We start from the raw sequence: 18,444 nt of genomic DNA, 5'->3' as shown, positions 1-18,444 counted from the left end.
GAAGCAAACAAAGACAGCGCTATCCCGTCCTGCCTTTGATCCAAGGTGATTGCAGACACTGCTGGAATATTCAGTAAAGAATATGATTGCTTTACTTCCTATTTATTTAACCTAATTTATCTTGTGGTCCATTACCTAGACTCCATCAGAACTGGGTTGCTTTAGGCATGATTCTTCTCCTAGTTCAGTGATGGCGAACCTTTTTCTTACAGCTTGTCAAAATTGCACGCGTGCGCTATTGCACATGCATGCATGCCCACACCAATTCAATCCTCCCCCACCCATGTGCACATGATCCCACCTTGCATGCCACACAACCCCCCGCCCAGCCTCTGGAGGCTTCTATGAAGCCTGGGGAGGGCCAACTGGAAGTTCAGGAACGTTCGGTTGTCCCATTGCAGGGGTGGCTTCCTGCCAGTTCTAACCTCTTCTATAGAAAAGGTTCCACAAATCTACAGTGCCATTTAGAACCGGTTCCAGCTCCCTCCCCCTGCCCATCCGCACATCATCAAGATGAAGAGTGAGAGGAGGAATTCGGGAGTTGAAGTCCACAAGTCTTAAAGCTCTCAGGTTTGAACACCCCTGGGGTTTTTTTTGCTAAAGGTTAGGGGTGCAAGGGTCTTGTAACTTGGCAGCTTTAAGACTTACGTGCTTCAAATGCCAGAGTTTCTGAGTCAACATTTTGGTTGCTAAGCAAGAGCGTTGTTAAGTGAGTTTCACCACATTTTACAAGTTGGCCATGCCCACCCAGTCACATGACTGCCAAGCCACTCCCACCCAGTCACATGACTGCCAAGCCACTCCCACCCGGTCACATGGCTGGCAAGCCACTCCCACAAAGCAGGCCACACCTACAGAAGAGTTCTAAAAAAATTTGAAACCCACCACTGGCCCATTGGGGCCATTTTTCGCACTCCCCAGCCTCCAGAGGCTTTCCTGAAGCCTGGGGAGGGGGGAAACGGCCTCCCCCGGCCCTCCGGAAGGGCAAAACATCAGCTGGCTGGCACACGCCAGAGCTGACAGCTGGTGTGCCAGCAAATATGGCTCTGCGTGTCACCTGTGGCACACGTGCCATAAGTTCGCCATCACGGTCCTAGTTCAATGCTTCTCAAACTTAGCAACATGGAGACGTGTGAATTTCAGCTCCCAGAAATCCTTAGCCAACATGGGAAATTCTGGGGGTTGAAATCTACACATCTTCAAGCCACTGTAGTTAAGAAACACTGTCTTAAGCAAAGTCAACTTCTAGAGGCTTGGTGTGTATGTTTCCGTGTGCAAGGTTTTGAGAAATTCTGAGATTGGCAATTAAGGGAAAATCAGGGCATAAGTTAAATTTCCAAATTTTGAGAATCTTAACTTTCCTGTTGAAAGGATATAATTGAGAGAAGAATGGGGCCAGGATTACTAAAGGGGAAATACTTGGGTGGGGGTTGTTGGTTTTTTTCCCTTCAGCCCAGGCAGAACACTCTTTATGTTTCAGCTTCCTTAGAATCCTTCAATCTTTCTAATTGCAAATTGAGTGGGTGGGTGTAGGTGATTTGGGAAGCAAAGAATAGGAGAACTGTTTCTTGGAACAGAATAATTTTCCTTAGTCTGATATTGCAATGGACCATAACGGTCCATAACAATGGACCGCCTGCTGCCAATTACCTCCACTAGACCGATTAGATCCCACAGATTAGGCCTCCTCCGAATTCCATCCGCCGGCCAGTGTCGACTGGTGACTACCCGGAGGAGAGCCTTCTCTGTGGCTGCTCCGACCCTCTGGAACGAACTCCCCGTGGAGATTCGGACCCTCACCACCCTCCAGGCCTTCCGCAAAGCCCTTAAAACCTGGCTGTTCAGACAGGCCTGGGGCTAAAGAACTATTGCCCCCGTCTCGAATTGGTATGACTGTTGTGTATTTTAAATTATGTATTGTTTTTGTGTCGTTTTAATTTTCTGTTTGTATCCCCCTTCCCTGGTTGAGTTGTGAGCCGCCCTGAGTCCCCTTCGGGGGGGAAAGGGCGGCATATAAATAAAATCAACATTCAACATTCAACAACTTCTTCATCCTCAGCCAGACTGAGTTTTGGGATATGTTGTGTTGTGATGTGATGAAAGAGAGCCTGGAAAGTATAATCCAAAACAGCTGGAAGGTGAGAGATTAGAAAAGGAAGGAATGAAAGCTAGATGTGACTCATCTCATTCCTCCTTTGCATTCTTCTCATTTCACTTTCACTGAAAGTTTCTTTGCACCTAAGATGGACTTTGCTAAAGAATATATTTTTGTTGCATCTCTACAAATACATGAAAAACAACTCAACCTTCTTGTAAATGCAGAGAAAAAAATTCGCTTCATCAATTTCTTTCTAAAGCTGAGTTGATGAATACTCAGTAATAAAATTTTACAAGCCAAGAATTTAGTTGTGCATTGACTGGCCAAGTCCCATCATGCCCCTCCTCTAACTGGTTGATTTTCCCCAGGAGATCCTCAGGTGAGGACATACTTTTCAATATCCATGTCTGCTTTCAAATGGTCTTTCTAAAAATGCCACCCTAATTTAAAATAAGCATGAAAGTTGAGTCCCTGCCCTTAAGCTGATGAATTGTGTCATTGAATTAACGGAGGTGTGGAACTTCAAGCTTAACTCAACTGACTTAAATCAACGTGGTTTTTCTACAGCTGCCAGTCGTTCTTCATATCTGTGATATTCTCTGATGGGACAACCCTTCTGTATTGTACAGGGATGTCCCCATCAGTTCTCTGGTTGTGTTTTAGGAGGGGCTGTTGTATTTGTGGGAAGCGGTGGGGGTAAGAATAAGTTGGGTGGGGACACAATGGATATGAAGATGATGGCCTACTCATGGTTATTCTTTCTAATTGCTCCGCTCCTCTCACCTTGGCAGATGATTGTAAGTACGGCAGGTCACCCCTGTCTCTCATATTTGTCTCTCTCTTCTCTCTCCCCCCCCCCCCCGCCCTGTCCATGTGCCTTGCGTCTAGTATCTTTCCTACCCAAAGTAATTTGAGCTGGTTTTTCTGTTGTTCTGTGGTGGCTGCCTACCTTGTCCCCGTGCCTTATCTATCTGCTCCTGCCCCTTCCCAGTGCCTTTGCCTTTTCTTGTTCTGTGCCCTCTTCCCCCTTGTTGCTGAGCTGCTTCGTGCCAGCTATGACGTTGTGGTGGAAAGTCTGTCCCTCACTGTCAGAAGCTATAATGAGGTTTGTTTCCTGGGAAGATGGGAGGAGGGAAGGTTGGCTCTTGCCATTGAGTAACCAGAACCAGGCGTTCAAGTCTGCCTGTGAGACTTTCACAGGAAGGGTGAGGAAGTCCATTTTTGAGAAGTGCATTCTTCAAATTCAGTCTCCCTTCCTCTTACCTTCTTTGGAGTTGTGAAGGAACAACTTGTCTGTTGAAAATGTTCTTCGCGTATGGGAAGATAAAGACTTGGGGGAACCTTGGATGAAGAAGACAACAGATCTCAAATAGTCTGTGGTGGGCACCTTGCTACAGATACATTACTCTGCTATGGCCCTAGAGTAGGGGCATGTCATGAAAAGAGGACATGTCTACCACACTTTATGTCATGCAAGCTCTTCAGAGTTAATATTTGAGACGTACCATCCCCAACCTGATTTCCTCTGGAGTTGGTGGCTGTGCAGTGCCCAGCATTCCCAGCCAACATGCAGCCCATCTCTAAATAGCATGCATCTAGTAGACATTAAGTTAGTTAAGTCTGTTTTATGTTTTGGGATCTTAGCTACTAACTCTTCCAAGGCACATAGGCTGAGGGGACATATCAACAAAGTGCACACACTGTCATCAAATAACACCCCCCCAAACACCTAAACACATTTTAGTACATGGATCCACTCATATTGCCAGGCCTTCCTGGTCAAGAGGTCACATTTGCACAGTTTTTAATACTAACCTGGGTATATTACAGTTGGTTAGAGTTAAGGTTTAATCCCATCCTCCTTTGAAGACTGTATCATTTCAGTGATTTCACATTATTTCCCAAAGGGATAGACAAAAGCATTGTCCCTTCTCAATGCCCTGACCTTCTAATTTCCTTTAACAGATCCTACATGAAGCATTTAAGGTGCCCATCCCTTCCTTAGCTATAATTCTGTAAATTCAACCTTCTCTAGCCAGGTGGTCTGCAGGTATGTTGCATTATAATTCCTACCATTCCCTAGCCAAGATAGCAAATATTAAAGTAGATTATTACTAAATATATCAAGAGGACATCAGATGAAACAATTTTAATTCAGTTGTATCTAAGGAAATACCTAGACAAACTTTTAGATTATAGATTTCTATAGATCTGTCCTGCTAAAGAACATCGCAACACTTCCCACAAAAAGTTCCAAATCCCGCTAAATCTCTGTGCTTTCTCTGAAATTCTGATGGAAGGAGTGAGAAGGTATACAGACAGAAGTTATGTTCACACAAAAATGCTTAACACAATTTCTAAACTAAACCATTTTCCAGGATCACACAAAACACTAAATCAATACACTGACACACTAACATTAACCAAACATCTAAAACACACAAAAAAACTATTTAATAGTTTGTGCAGTGTAGATGCCAGGTTTTTAACTCACCTGAATCAGTATGCTGTTTCTCAGTAGCCCTTTCTCATCTCTTACAAATAGTATTCCAGCTCCTTTGATCCATGTGCTTATTGGAAATAAATGCGGATTGCCACTTTCCTCCTCCACCCCTACTGGACTTCTGGGTTTGCAAAGTGGTGGCAATTAGTTTAGGAAGACAATTGATTGTGGCAGGAGCAACAATATAGTAGCACCAAGAAGCCAGAAGTTGGTTAGTTTTTTTTCCATCCCATCTTTGCTACGTCATTTGCTCTGAAACCTAGTTTTTATATTTGGCCAAAAGATCTTTGGAAACATCTCGAATTACATCTGCAAGTATAATACCCTTATATCACCCATCTGAAGACCAATATGATTGCTTCCATCTGTAACTATTGGTTTTCTCAAAATGAACTGGTTGGTCTCTAGTAAAAGAGACTATTGAGTAAGGTTGGTCTTTGATCTGATTTAGCGGCCAAGGTCTTAATCTTAATCATAATCTTCAGTGTAAACAGAGGTCAATCATTGAAAGATAACCATTATCACAATGGTTTACCCGATAAGCAATTTTACATATTACCAATGGATTTGGTAAGTGGAATTGGCAAATAAACATAAATAACTTGCATTTTACCTTTATATAGAATACAGTATTTGATCATTAAATAAATGCATTTTCTGAATTCATACAATAGATGAACTATCAGGTAGGCTAGGCTTAATAGTATATATGACAGATACATACCAAGACCAAGCCAACATTAAAACTAACTAACTAACCAAGATTAACACATTTGAAGATATCTACTAGGTTGCCATTTTAAGCATATTGTGTGAACAGAACTAGTAAAGGCATGACAGCTTCATTCATATTATACACGGCTATATGATGATGGGGCAGAATTTTGATAATTCTAACAGTTGTAGAATTTGGAAGAAAAAAGGAAGAGGGATCCAGTTAGCTAATGTTAATATGGTAACATAATAAAATAATAAAAGCAATATGAAATCCAAACCCAAACAGTATATATGAACACAACAGTATTGGAATATCCAAGGGCACAAATCTATCATTGCTCACATTTTCTTTTGAAGAGCTCATTTATCATTAGGTTTTGGAAAATCAGGTGCTAACATGTCCTCAAGGTGCCATAAATAAGAAACAATATTTTTGCCCCCTGCCTCCAAACTCTTAAAAGCTATGAAATGCAAAGCAGATGGGTTGACTCTACTTGCAGATATCCAGGGGCCAAGGGCTTTATAGCTCAAAACCAATATTTCGACTAGAATTCTGTTGACCACACTGCGTGGTTGATCACAATGGCATTACATGACTCCATTCATCAATAAGAAGGCTCCCCTATTTCAAACTAACTGTAATGTATGGGTAGTCTTCCAAAGCAGGTTTCTGTTGAGGGCATTGCAGTAGTCCAGCTATGCAAGCAAGAATATTTTCTCTAGGGCTGGGTGTCATCAGTCAATTCTTGTGACCTATATTTATTTCTGACCAATCTGGGATGCTGTTCAAATGAGAAGTGATTCCTTGGGGGCAAAATGCAGACTCAGTGCCAAGTTTAGCCTATATCTTCTGATGATGCTGTTCTCTAGAGATAATCCCAGGGTAATGGAGCTTGAATATCTCCCCTTCCTTCCCTGACTCCTTTTTCCTTCTGATACCCCTATCTAGACATGTTTCTCCTCTTCTTCCATATTGATCAATTTGTGATATTGTTTCTACAGGGAACCCTCTTAAGAAAGCATGGCAAGGGAACTGAGAAGGTAATGAGCCATTCTCACTCTTTTGTCTGTCTGTAGCAAAAGGCCCAACTGACATTAACTTCTATCACCGACTCACCGGTTCAGCTGAAATGTTTAAGGAATCAGTTGCGGTTTTGACATCAGTAAGGGTTGACCATTGGTGTTTCATAGTTTATGTTGTAAAGATATATACTGTTGTGTGTCTTTGATTTGATTGTCTGGGGAGGGGCTGTTTAGTGTAGTACCATGGATTTTGTCTTCTAGAGCAGGATTTTCCAACCTTGGCAACTTTAAGCCTGGAGGACTTCAACTCCCAGAATTCTGGGAGTTGAAGTCCTCCAGGCTTAAAGTTGCCAAGGTTGGAGAGCCCTGTTCTAGAGGACCTTTATCTGTGTCTATACTGTACAGCAGCAGCTTGCATAATGTGATATGTGTTACAGATAGTCAATCTGTAATGCCAAGGGAAGTAGAACTCCAAAATTGTTACCTCAAGGTTCCTTATCCTCTTAATTTGATAGAGGAGAGATAACAGGGATGGAGGTAGCAGCTAACTTGGAGATGCCACTGTTATGCACGATATGTACCTCCATACATCTCTGGTAAACAGATCGGATCAGTTTGTCTTGCATTCCAGCCACTCACCTATCAATTTTAACCAGTGCTGTCCATGGAACAAAAGACAGGCCTGTGGAAATTTTTAATGGGACAACTTTTCCACATCATTCTAGATCAGTCCATGTTGGAAAGATTGCCTGATAAAAGAAGAGCATAATATGAGTGCTGTATGTACATTATGCACAGAGTATATAAAATGAAAACTTGGCTCTGCTGAGAAATAAGCCTTGGTGGGTTCAGTAGGTCTTCCTCCCAACTAAATGTACTAAATACCACAGATAAACTGTTTCTCACCCTTAGTAACTTTAAAATGAGTGAACTTAAATTCCCAGAATTCCCCAGCCAACCATGCTGGATTGATTGAGAGTTGAAGTCCACATATCTTAAAGTTGCCAGGGCTGAGATGATTGATAGATAGATAGATAGATAGATAGATAGATAGATAGATAGATAGATAGATAGATGATAGATAAGATTCATTCCCAATAAATTCATTCCCAAAATTCAAATTTCTGGTGGTATTTTTAATTTTGTTGGATTTTTTATGCATTTGCTATCACCATTGTGTAAATGGATTCATTGATTTTTCTTCTGTAAATTGATTTATGCTTATTGAGGGTATTAATTAATTAAGAGTATGCTGTATGTGAACGAATTGTCAATCACTGCTGAAGCATGCACAGCTCTATCAAGATCCACCCTTCTTTCCTCAGAGGAATTAAGAGGCTGGAGGTTCCCTTATTTATAACCAGATGTTCAAAGCAAAGAGTTGTGATGTGAATAAGATCCATATATTTGCTGTTCTGATCTTGACTCAGAAAACAAAGATCGAATCAATGGTGTTTATTGAAGACATCATTTGCTTCCTATTAATTGTCACTTATTTAAATCTGTGAGGATTTAAATCTGTTTTGACATTGTCATAATTTGGCCCTAAATTAGATGATTTCCTAGGGCAGAGATTTAAGCATGTTATATATAAAGTTGATACATGAGTCTTAAGCCTGCTTATATTCCAAAAACTGAATTAGTTCTTATCATAATTTTAATGGGAGATACTACCCAAATTCTGACTGGTCTGGGTTAAATATCCAAAAGGAGAAGTTTAGCAGACAATTAGGAAATTAACAGAAGACTCCTACAGAGATGGAAATTTTTAAAATTTAGAACAATGGACTATCAATGATCCATTTTGGATCATGAATAAAGACTATGAAAACCATCAAGGAGGAGAGGAATTCCAAAAGTATCCCCATGAATTCATAATAATTAATCTGTGGGAAATCAGATCTAAAGTTTATCGTTAAATTCAAACAAAAGAGTCGTTTTGGCAGATATGTCATGAAAATTCTCGCAACTCTGGTTTAATTTTTCTTGATTTCTGTTCCACCCATTCAAAATAGCAATGCAGATCAATCTTCCATAAAGTGGTCATGAAATTTACTATAAAAGAAGCTTTCCTCCAGATCTGATATTGTCCAGGTGTGTCAGTAACTCTATTGTCCCAGCCATCGTGGTCATTGAGGAGATGACATCTGATGTCAGCGTGGTTGTGGGGAAGAGAAGGTGTTGTTGTATTGCTATCATGGGTTTTCTAGATGCTGCAATCATACCAATAGTACTGTTCTTTCCACAGACTAGGGTGAAGCTCCCCAGTCACACTGAAGTAAGGATTCTACATTTAATTCTTAGTCTGCTTCATCTATTTTGTTTTCTTGCCTATCCTCCCCGTAAAGATCTCCCACCTCCTGGTCTTTCTTTCTTGTGGTCATTTGAATCCTTTGTCCATTTGTCTCTCTTGTCCTTCTTTCTTACCAGAATTTGCTACCTGGAACTGGCTGCTCTTTTAAAACCTCGTGTGTTTGTTAGTCTCTGTTTCCAACCAAAATCCCAAGTAATTGTTTAATATTTTCCTTCTGAAATCTTTTGCTCAGCTTGCTTGCTTGATTGTCTGCATGTGAGTGGGTTGCGGGAGGGCAAGGGGGGGTTGGGTTGGGTTGGAGGGCTGCAGAAGACATCCAAACCATAGGGCCTAAGAGGGAATGATGATGTAAAACCAAATATGTGGGGAAATGATTGAGTAGATGGGGCAGGAATCTGTTACAAGCAAATGAGACTTTTCAAGAATATGGGGGGGCTCTCAGTGTTGCTATATAAAATGTTTGCATCTTGATCATCAGTTGAAAAGATTCCTTGTGCATAGTTGGGAGAAAAAAAGCAATATCTCCTTTCCTTGAGAATAAACACATAATATGAAGGCTTCAATTGACCAAAGCTGGGGTAGAGGTTAATACATAACGACTTGCATAGCAACCACCATAAAAATGGCAACTTGAAATATAAGAGGAATAAACTGTAAAGTGGATGGATGGACGGATGGATGATAAAATGATTGATTATATTGGGTGTCTGTGAAACAAATGGAAAAAAGAAGGATTAATAGATCCAAATGAAAGCAGTCTACCCATGTGGAATGTAATGGATTTTTTTAAAAAATCATTTTATGGGGGACTGTGAGGTAGAATGGGTCCAAATTCAAATTTTAATCTGATCTTTTCAGAAAGTCAGATTATTACTAATTCAAATTCTTTCTTTAAAACCTCCTATTCATATTCAGACAATAGTGGCAAACTAATGTCAAGAGATAACGGATCAAATGGGTTCTTTAAACCATTATGAGTTTAAAGCACCATTTTGTTCCAAAGACCAAAACATATACAACTCCAACCGCCTTACTCTTTCAAGTTGGCCCCATTCACACCAGGAGTTGGTCTGATGTTGTCAAAGGATGTTAGGAGCTTTCACATGGTGCTGCTGGCTGGGTTGCATAAAACATTATTCCGTTGATTGTTAGGGTTTCCTCTTTATATAACTACAGGGAGGAATATATAGCCTGGTTGTGTCAAGAGTCCTTTCCTGTAGTGTTTATACGTATATGCAGTAAATACCTAGAGAAAGAGTGTAAGCAAAGTTGTGTTAATAGAATTGTGGCACACATGGATATAGCCCCAATCCTCTGAAAAGGCTCACACTGAAGGGAAACTAATACTGTAGCTCCCCCTATCCAAGAGAAAAATAATCTGAATTTATTTTGTTGTTATTGTTCTTATTCTTATTATTCCTTCAATCAGAGATACAAAGCAGGCAGAACAAGCTTCTGCAACTGAGGCTACGTTTAAAAAAAAATCAGCCTCAGGGATGCAAGGAATCTACTGGTATTGCTGAAGTTTTACCAAGGTTGATACATCAAACATAGTAATTTCTTCCAGCTTTAGTGGAGAGATTTTATGGCACAGTTTTTTAAAAAAGAGGACTTAAACCAGTGTTTCTCAACCTTGGCAACTTGAAGATGTCCGGACTTCAACTCCCAGAATTCCCCAGCCAGCAAATGCTGGCTGGGGAATTCTGGGAGTTGAAGTCCGGACATCTTCAAGTTGCCAAGGTTGAGAAACACTGACTTAAACCAAGCAGAAATATTTACCTCTTGTTCTGTTTTTCTTAAAAACGGAAATTGAGTGCTGCTGAATTTTATTCGAGCTATTTGGAAGAAATGTGCCTACTTGCAGTATCATAGGATCTTCTTATGAGGTTGGCTTTTATGAGGTAAAAATCCTGAGTAGTGCTGTAATCTCAATCATCTCAGCTTGGGACCAGGTGCAGAATTCATTGTTCAAAGAGATTTGGTTTCATTTCCTTTCAGCAAAACCTCTAATCTTCAAAGAAGCAAAAGAAGGATAAGATTCAAGCTAAAAGTAGGAAACCTTCAGAAAAACTTTCACAAGTTAGAAAGCAGCCAAAATTGGCCCATTTTGAGGGTGAAATGATCACAATTTTTAGATAGGGAGAAACACAGATGCTTGGGGTCAGTCTAAGGCTTGTTTGTTGGCCAAATAGAATAATATTGTTTGTGTTTGCATAATTGTTTGGATGAACCTAAAAGAATGGGCAACAGAAGACTCCAGAAGGCATCCTTTTATCTCCAATACGTTTAATTTGATCTCAGAAGTAGTGTAACCAATAATACTATGACACCAGAGCAGTGAAAACCCAAAGTTAATTTGTGCCCAAAAAAAAAAGAGAGAGAGAGAGAGAAAGACTTTTCAACTTTAGTCTAAATATGAGCTCTCTGGCTTTAATGCCACAGATGCCATAGGTGGCACGCGGAGCCATTTGTTAGGCCATTGCCCTGTTAGCTCCAGCTTTGCCCTGTTAGCTCCAGCTGACTTTGGCCTTCATTTGGGGTCGTTTTTCGCCCTCGCAAAAAACAATCCAACATGCAAATGGACTTTCAGTTTGCGCGTTGGGCCATTTTTCGCCCTCCAGAGGCTTCAGGAAAGCCTCCCGAAGGCTCCGGAGGGCAAAAAACTGCCCTATTCGCAACCTGGAAGTTCGGGAATGGGGTTGCACACAAATGCGAGCAGGGGGGTTGCACGCGCATGCGCAGGGGAGGTTGCACGCATAGAATTGTGGGTGTGGGCACACCCGCGCACAACCCCCTCCCTGCGCTCCCCCCGCACGATGGGGAAAAGGTTAGCCATCACTGCCCTAGATTGTCCTTTAATGCCCCCATCACTAACACATAGAAATGCCGGACGTCAAAATATTTGGTCCTGTCCATTTCAGGGGTGCTTTGGAACCTCATAGTGGATTGGTTGCTGCAAGGGGTCTGTCAGTTGCCCCCTCCTGCTCCAGAGACTGGGGGGGGGGTGTTTCTGAAATAATGAAGGGACATGAGCTGGATTTTGTTGTGGTTGGCAATGATTCAAAAAACAGTCTGGGTAGCCACAAGATGCAGTATTGAGAGTCTCTTATTGGGAAAGTTGGATTTATAAATTATGGCTATTCAAAAGCCCTCTCTCTCTACTAGGCATTTTGTGATTTACAGCAGAACGTATGCATATTCCACCAGTGGAAACAGGCTGCCTTCATATGTACGGCGTTATCAGTAATGTTGCAACTGTCAGGAATTGAATATGTATGGAGGAGGAGGATGTCATTTATGTTATTTAAGGTTCAGGATCTCTCTTGGAAATTTATTCAAGTGGTAGGAGCCAGGACTATTCTATACTTTTCTATTGATTATGGAGCTCATTACTTTGAATTGTGCATGTAGCCAGTAAATGGTTTACAAAGAAGAAGAAAAACCCTAAAGATTTTGTCATAATCATGTTAGAAAAGATCAGAACTTGTTCCTATCATATCAGAATGATTCCATTACTGAATCATGTGTAGTAGGGATTGCTGGGGGCCAGGGCTGTCCCCTTAATCCACATTGCTGTTGATACTTCCTAAGAAAATTGGTGGAATAGAATTGTAGAATCCATGCAATTTGTTCCTCTGTGGGCTTAGGGTAGTGATTTTTTTCTTTCATCCTCATTTATACCAGTTTACCCATCACAAGCATTAAGTTGATCAGCCAATGATTTCTTCCATTTCCCTGTTTAAACATTGGGGCCACATTGGATAACTTCCAATGAGCTGAATGTGAGGGACTCATTAGAGATCTTTTTTAGAATGTCAATAATTTCACATTTATGTGGTTTAAGAACCCTTGGGTGGATGGTATCAGGATGCACTGCATGGTGTGTGTGTGTGTGTGTGTGAGAGAGAGAGAGAGAGAGTGGGGGGGAGAGAGAGAGAGAGGAGAATTCTGCAGTAATCACGATATCTGCTGACATTACACTTTATGGGGTGCTGTCTAGGTACTGAATAAGGTCAATAGCAGAAGATAAACCATGCTTCCCTCCCATGCAGCTTCTAGATGGACTTTCCAAGATTGGTAGCTAGAGGAATATTAGCTCGGAAGTTTTGAAATGTAGATCTAATAAATCTGGGAGGTGCCATGTAGTTGGGTTAAATAATGTTCACAAATGTCCTTGGCTAATTAACCACATCCACCATATCTTTTTTATGTAGTCCAACAGTATTTTCTTACATTTTGTGGAAGAAAATAAGGGCACCATGTTTTAGATCATGAACAGGAACTCTGGTTCGATGTCATAAGATTAAAATCAAAGACATTTTAATTCAGAAAGAGAGGTTCAGAGGTTTCTTTTTTTTCCACTCAGGTAAAAATTGTGAATAATATTAAGTCAGGAAATGTTATGTTAAGGAATCTGCATTTTCATTTAAAATGTTCTTTAAAGACTATGAAGACCTAATAAAAGGAACAACAGGTTTTCTGAAAATTGGAAGGTATGTATTTACATATCTAATTATCTTTGTTAGGTTTACAAATAAATAATATTCTTCTTAGAAATGAAAGTAGATTATTCAGAGACAAAGCGACTATCTAATCAGAAAAAATCTAAAAATTTGCCACCAGTAAACCAAATTATCATGACCATTAAATCCTTTGGTTACACAACTTATCAACACTGTAATTGACTCAACAGTCCTTTACCTAAGAAGCCATAATATAAATTCCATGTGTGGCATAATAAATCAACTATACAATATATTATAATGGCATTCCTGCAAATTTTTGAGAAAACAAGCCCTCCTGAATAGCCTTGATTTTCTTATCCTGAATTATGAACACATATCTCTACTTCCATGTGATATTAGTGGGCATGCAATTGTCTCCTACTCCTCTTTATTATATATCCTTTCTTCTTTTCATTCCTCCTGCTCTTCAGGGTACACAGATGATCTTCAATGCAGCCAAGGAATTAGGGCAGCTTTCAAAACTGAAGGTAAGCAATGCAAGGAAAGATTAGCAGTGCCCTATGTCTGTGATGGCAAACACGGGTGGCCCACAGAACTCTCTCTGCGGGCATGCCAGTCGTCGCCCCAGCCAGCTCCACTGCGCATGCGTGCACGCCTCCCGCCGGCCAGCTGATCTTCAGGTCTGTGCCGTGCATGCATGGAGGTGGAGGACATGCAGGAGATGCATGTGCAGGGGTACCTGCGCGGGGGTGCCCGCATTGCATTTTGCAGGCTCACGCAGGGGTGGCCTCTGTGCCCCATTTTGGGCCTGGAAAGCTGCCTGCACTAACCTGGAAGCAAAAAATAAGTGAGGGGTGGGGTGGGGCGCATGCATGAAAGAGTACAGGAGTCATGCATGGGGAGTGGGGCACACACGGTGGGGTCATGCATGCATTGCATTATGGGTGCGGCCACGCTATTGCATGCACACATGCGCTTGTGACAACAAAAAGGTTAGCCATCACTGCCCTATGTTGTTCCTTAGCAAAGTCAGAATCGGTTAGACAGAAGACCAGCTTCTGTCCTACTAGCATATTGAAAGAGGACAATTACATCATAGAAATGATAAGAACCCAACTATCCACCCATCTTAAAGCTGCCAAGGTTAAGAAACACCAGTCTATACACTACAGACTGTGAGACAGTGCATGAGGTCAACCAACCCAGTAGATCAAAATGTTGTTTTAAGGTTTGTGACCCCTTACAACCTGATCACTCTTCCTTTCCCATTCAAATCACCCAAATGCCCTTCTTGAAGGTCTAGGTTTCCAAATGCAGCCTCAGAATGAATATATAGAGTGGCTCATGGTTAGAGATGTATAGAAAACAGACGTTATGGGTATTTTGTGCAGAGAGTTATTACACATCATGATTTCTTCCTGCCAGGATCACATGGTACGTGAGGAAGCTAAGAGTTTGACGCCCAAACAGTGTGCTGTGGTGGAACTTGCTCTGGATACCATCAAGGTAAATAATTCTACATTCTCCTCACCCTTCATCCTAGCTAAATTCTAAATCAGGGTTATTCAAGCTTGGGAACAAGCTGGGAAATTCTGGCAGTTAAAGTTCCTAAACTTGAGAAAGACTGTTTCAGATTCTGAGAACAAGCTGAATTTCAGTGGGGACATATGGGTTTAATTGGAATTCCCATTTTTCAGTATTTGTCATTTTAGAATCAATCTATATATATAAAAGCCAAATACCATTCACTCATCATGAAATCTCCAGAACTGTAAAGCCTACAAACTTGAAATTCGGCACGCATGTTCCTCTTGGCTTCTAGGTGCTCCCTAAGAAAGGATTTTTTGAAATGAACATCATTAGTATTTATTTCTTATACATCGACATGCGTCGATGCTAAAGAATTAGACATTCTACTCCCCCTCCCCACCTGAACGGAACTCTGTTCCAACTCCAGTTGCCTTACATGGGCATTGCCAGCGCATGAATTCATCTGGCCTGCGGGCTGGGAGTTTAGACATTCTACTCCCCTTCCCCACCTGAAAAGAACTCTGTTCCAACTGCCAGTTGCCTTTATCAAGCCTGATCACATAGTTTCGTAGCGAAGCACAGCTATCCAGCTAGTATAGTATATAGACCATTGGAAAGTTCTGGGTTCAAACTGCTGCTTATTTGAATGGCCTTGAGGAAACCGCCACCTTAGATCCAATCTTTGCTCTTCCTGGGACTATAAAGTAGGATAATGTCAGTGACACCCAGTCCTTTCATAGATGTTGACCATAATTGAAATGAATGGAAATGAGGTAAACTGGTATCATGGCTAGAGAAGAATTGAAGAACTTACCGTTAAATTTACACAGGTCTAAATAAGATTTAACTATGGTTAACTTGTAGGTAACACTGGGCATTGCCTAAATCCAGCCAGTTTTATTTATTTATATACTATAGTGCTTTATGCAAACCAGGAAAGTGCTGATTCAGTACAGATAGTCCTCGACTTACAACTTGCAATTGAGCCCAACATTTCTGTAGCTTAAGAAGACAGTTGTTGTGAGTTTTGCTTCATTTTACAACTTTTTTAACCATAGTTGTTAAGTGAATCACTGCAGTTCTTAAGTTAGTAACATGGTCGTTAAGTGAATCTGGCTTCACCATTGACTTTGCTTGTCAGAAGTTCATTAAAGAAGATAACATGATCCCGGGGGTACTGAAACTGTCATAAATATATGCCAGTTGCCATTCTAATTTTAATCAGGAGACCATGGAGGTGCCACAATGGTCGTAAGTGTGATAAATGGTCATAAATCATTTTTTCGGTGCTGTTGTAACTTTGAACGGTCACTAAACAAATGGCTGTATGTTCAGGATTACCTGTAATGACACCATTACAAGCCAATATGACTATCTGCTCGGAAACACAAAAATATTGGATAAAAATTTGGAAATGGGTGTAAGAAATTACAGGAGAACAGATAAAATACAAACCTGAAATCTTTCTGCTGGGAATAATCAAAGGGAAATATACAGAGAAATATCTGCTAACTACAGCTAGAATAACATTTGCCCAATGCTGGAAACAAAATAATACCTCCTCAGAGGAATTAGTGATAAAAAAAAACTTTGGATTGTGCAGAGATGGACAAATTAACACTGAAATTAAAAGATAAAGAAGAGTCGGAATATTATGAAATTTGGAACAATTGGTACAAATGGCTGCAAAACAAGAATAAAATTAATTAAGCCAAAGAACAATATATATAAATATATATAGAACTGTGTATAAAGGTATGTAAATATAGAAGCGAAATATTATATACATGTACAGGTATGATGACATAACAATGTTGATATAATGACTATAAAGTGTTGTAGAAGGGAAAAAATAATAAAAAAAATCTGTTAACTAAACAAGCCACTATGACTACAGACATATGAAAGGAGAACTGTGAAAATGGAAGCCCCACTTTCAAAAGCATTCCCCCCCCCCCGTCTCCTGTCCAAGTATAACCAGTGGTTGAGAGTCTTGAAAGTACAGGGTGGGTACTTAAAATGGATTTCCTGCTTTTCCCATCCCTCTTTTTGTCCCCATCAGCAATACTTCCATGCAGGAGGAGTTGGTCTTAAAAAAACCTTCTTGGAGAAAAGCCCAGATCTGCAATCCCTGCGCTACGCCCTCTCGCTCTACACACAAGCCACAGACTTGCTCATCAAAACCTTCGTCCAGACCCAGTCCACTCAGGGTAAGCTGCCCAGAGGGGTCCGTGCACACTTGCTAAGAAACTGTGGGGGAGGGGGGTTAGGTGGATAGGAATTGCTTAAGGCTTCCAACTTTTTCAAAGAGACTAAAGACCTCTTTGGGGTCCTTTGATCTTCAAGAGTCCTTCTTGGGTTCTTTAGGTGGCTAAATGGGGCCTCCACAGTCCGAAGCAGTCCACCTGAGTGCCTCTCACTCTTCTGAATGAGAAAACATTAAGAAAAGGGAGTTACCTTCATAGATTTGCTTAGGAGCTTCCCATGAAGGCTTCTGCTATTGTTTTGAAGCAGACTCTGCACCGTATATTCTAATGGGCAGGCAAGCCTATTCATATCCACCAGCAGTGGGATTCAAATCTTTTCCTACCGGTTCTATGAGGGACCCTTTTGCGCATGCACACGCACTTCGTGTGCACTTAATGCACGCTCTGCGCACATGCACAACACTCAAAGACTTCCATCGGTGTCAGCGCTGGTGAGCTGAGCTGTTGTTTAGCTCGGCTGAGGTGTGGCAATCTCCTCTGCCATGTGAATCAGCTGAGCTAAAAATCAAGAGAATATAGGGCAGGGAATGATGGGGGTGGGAGGGTGTGGCTAACCAGAGGTGATATTTTGCCAGTTCTCCGAACTACTCAAAATTTACGCTGCCGGTACACCAGTCCGAACTGGCTAAATACCACCTCTGATATCCACTTATTAGGCTATTTCAGAAACTATTCCTAAATCTTTTGGACAGCCAAGATGAGGGGGCTGCTGGCTTCAGGCTCCATGTGCTGCTAGGAGGCACCTGATTTGCTTCTGCAGGAAATGCAAACATCCGTTCAGGGCAGAAGTTGGCTGCCTACGGCCCTTGTGCTGCTGTGACCTGCCACCCCAAAATCATCCAGCCCATGGTCCTAAAAAGAAATATATTCACCCTGTCCATGAGAGAGAAGGAGACAACTCTCATTACCTCTCAGACCAACATTTTGGCAATGGCTTCATTAGCTGCCTTGGTGCTGTGGTACATCCCCCCATAATAGTGGCAGTGGTGACAGCATGGCCTCTGGCCTATGCAGAAGATGATTGCTGACTGCTGCTTCAGGGGAGAAATGGGAAACTTTGGCTCATCTTCCGAAAGATATGTTTTTTTTTTTAATAGGGCTGTCACAGGATTCAGCATCTTGGACATTAGCTCAGCCCAATATTTTTGAACCTCGGTAACTTTAAGACATGTGGACCTCAACTCCCACAATTCTCCAGCCAGCCTGGGGAGTCTTAAAATTGCCAAAGTTCAGAAAATTTGGTTTAGCCTAAAGTTGCTTTGGAGATTGAAGTGGCTAATGAATTTAGTACAATAACTAAATAACTCCGGTTTAGCCTTTTTCTGCCTTCTTCTCTAGCATTCAAGTTGGCATTTGCCCTAACCTACCTTTTGCTTCTCCAGCTGCCTTCTAAAGCAGATCTTTCTTTTCTTTTTCTCTCCACCATCTGCCCATTTTCATTCCTCCCTTCCAACCTTCTCTTGTTTCCTGCGCATTTTTGTCCTTGTTCTTCCAACCACCATCATCTCCTTCCTTCTCCTTTTCCT

At 41.2% G+C, this 18,444-nt stretch overlaps 1 protein-coding gene across 1 annotated transcript in view; it reads left to right on the top strand.

Moving 5' to 3' along the window:
• Positions 1 to 18,444, top strand: part of UNC13A (unc-13 homolog A) — a 127,440-nt gene that overhangs the window by 101,264 nt on the left and 7,732 nt on the right. Inside the window, exons 36-41 of the mRNA XM_032214197.1 lie at positions 2,890 to 2,895; positions 6,321 to 6,359; positions 8,590 to 8,619; positions 13,592 to 13,648; positions 14,547 to 14,627; positions 16,714 to 16,861. Coding sequence (XP_032070088.1) covers positions 2,890 to 2,895; positions 6,321 to 6,359; positions 8,590 to 8,619; positions 13,592 to 13,648; positions 14,547 to 14,627; positions 16,714 to 16,861 — 361 coding nt within the window. The remainder of the gene's footprint in view (positions 1 to 2,889; positions 2,896 to 6,320; positions 6,360 to 8,589; positions 8,620 to 13,591; positions 13,649 to 14,546; positions 14,628 to 16,713; positions 16,862 to 18,444) is intronic.

The sequence above is a fragment of the Thamnophis elegans genome, chromosome 1 (genome assembly GCF_009769535.1).
Source record: "Thamnophis elegans isolate rThaEle1 chromosome 1, rThaEle1.pri, whole genome shotgun sequence".
NCBI classification, from domain to species: Eukaryota; Metazoa; Chordata; class Lepidosauria; order Squamata; family Colubridae; genus Thamnophis; species Thamnophis elegans.
Note: the sequence above shows the minus strand (reverse complement) of the source record. Positions and strands in the feature narration are given on the sequence as shown.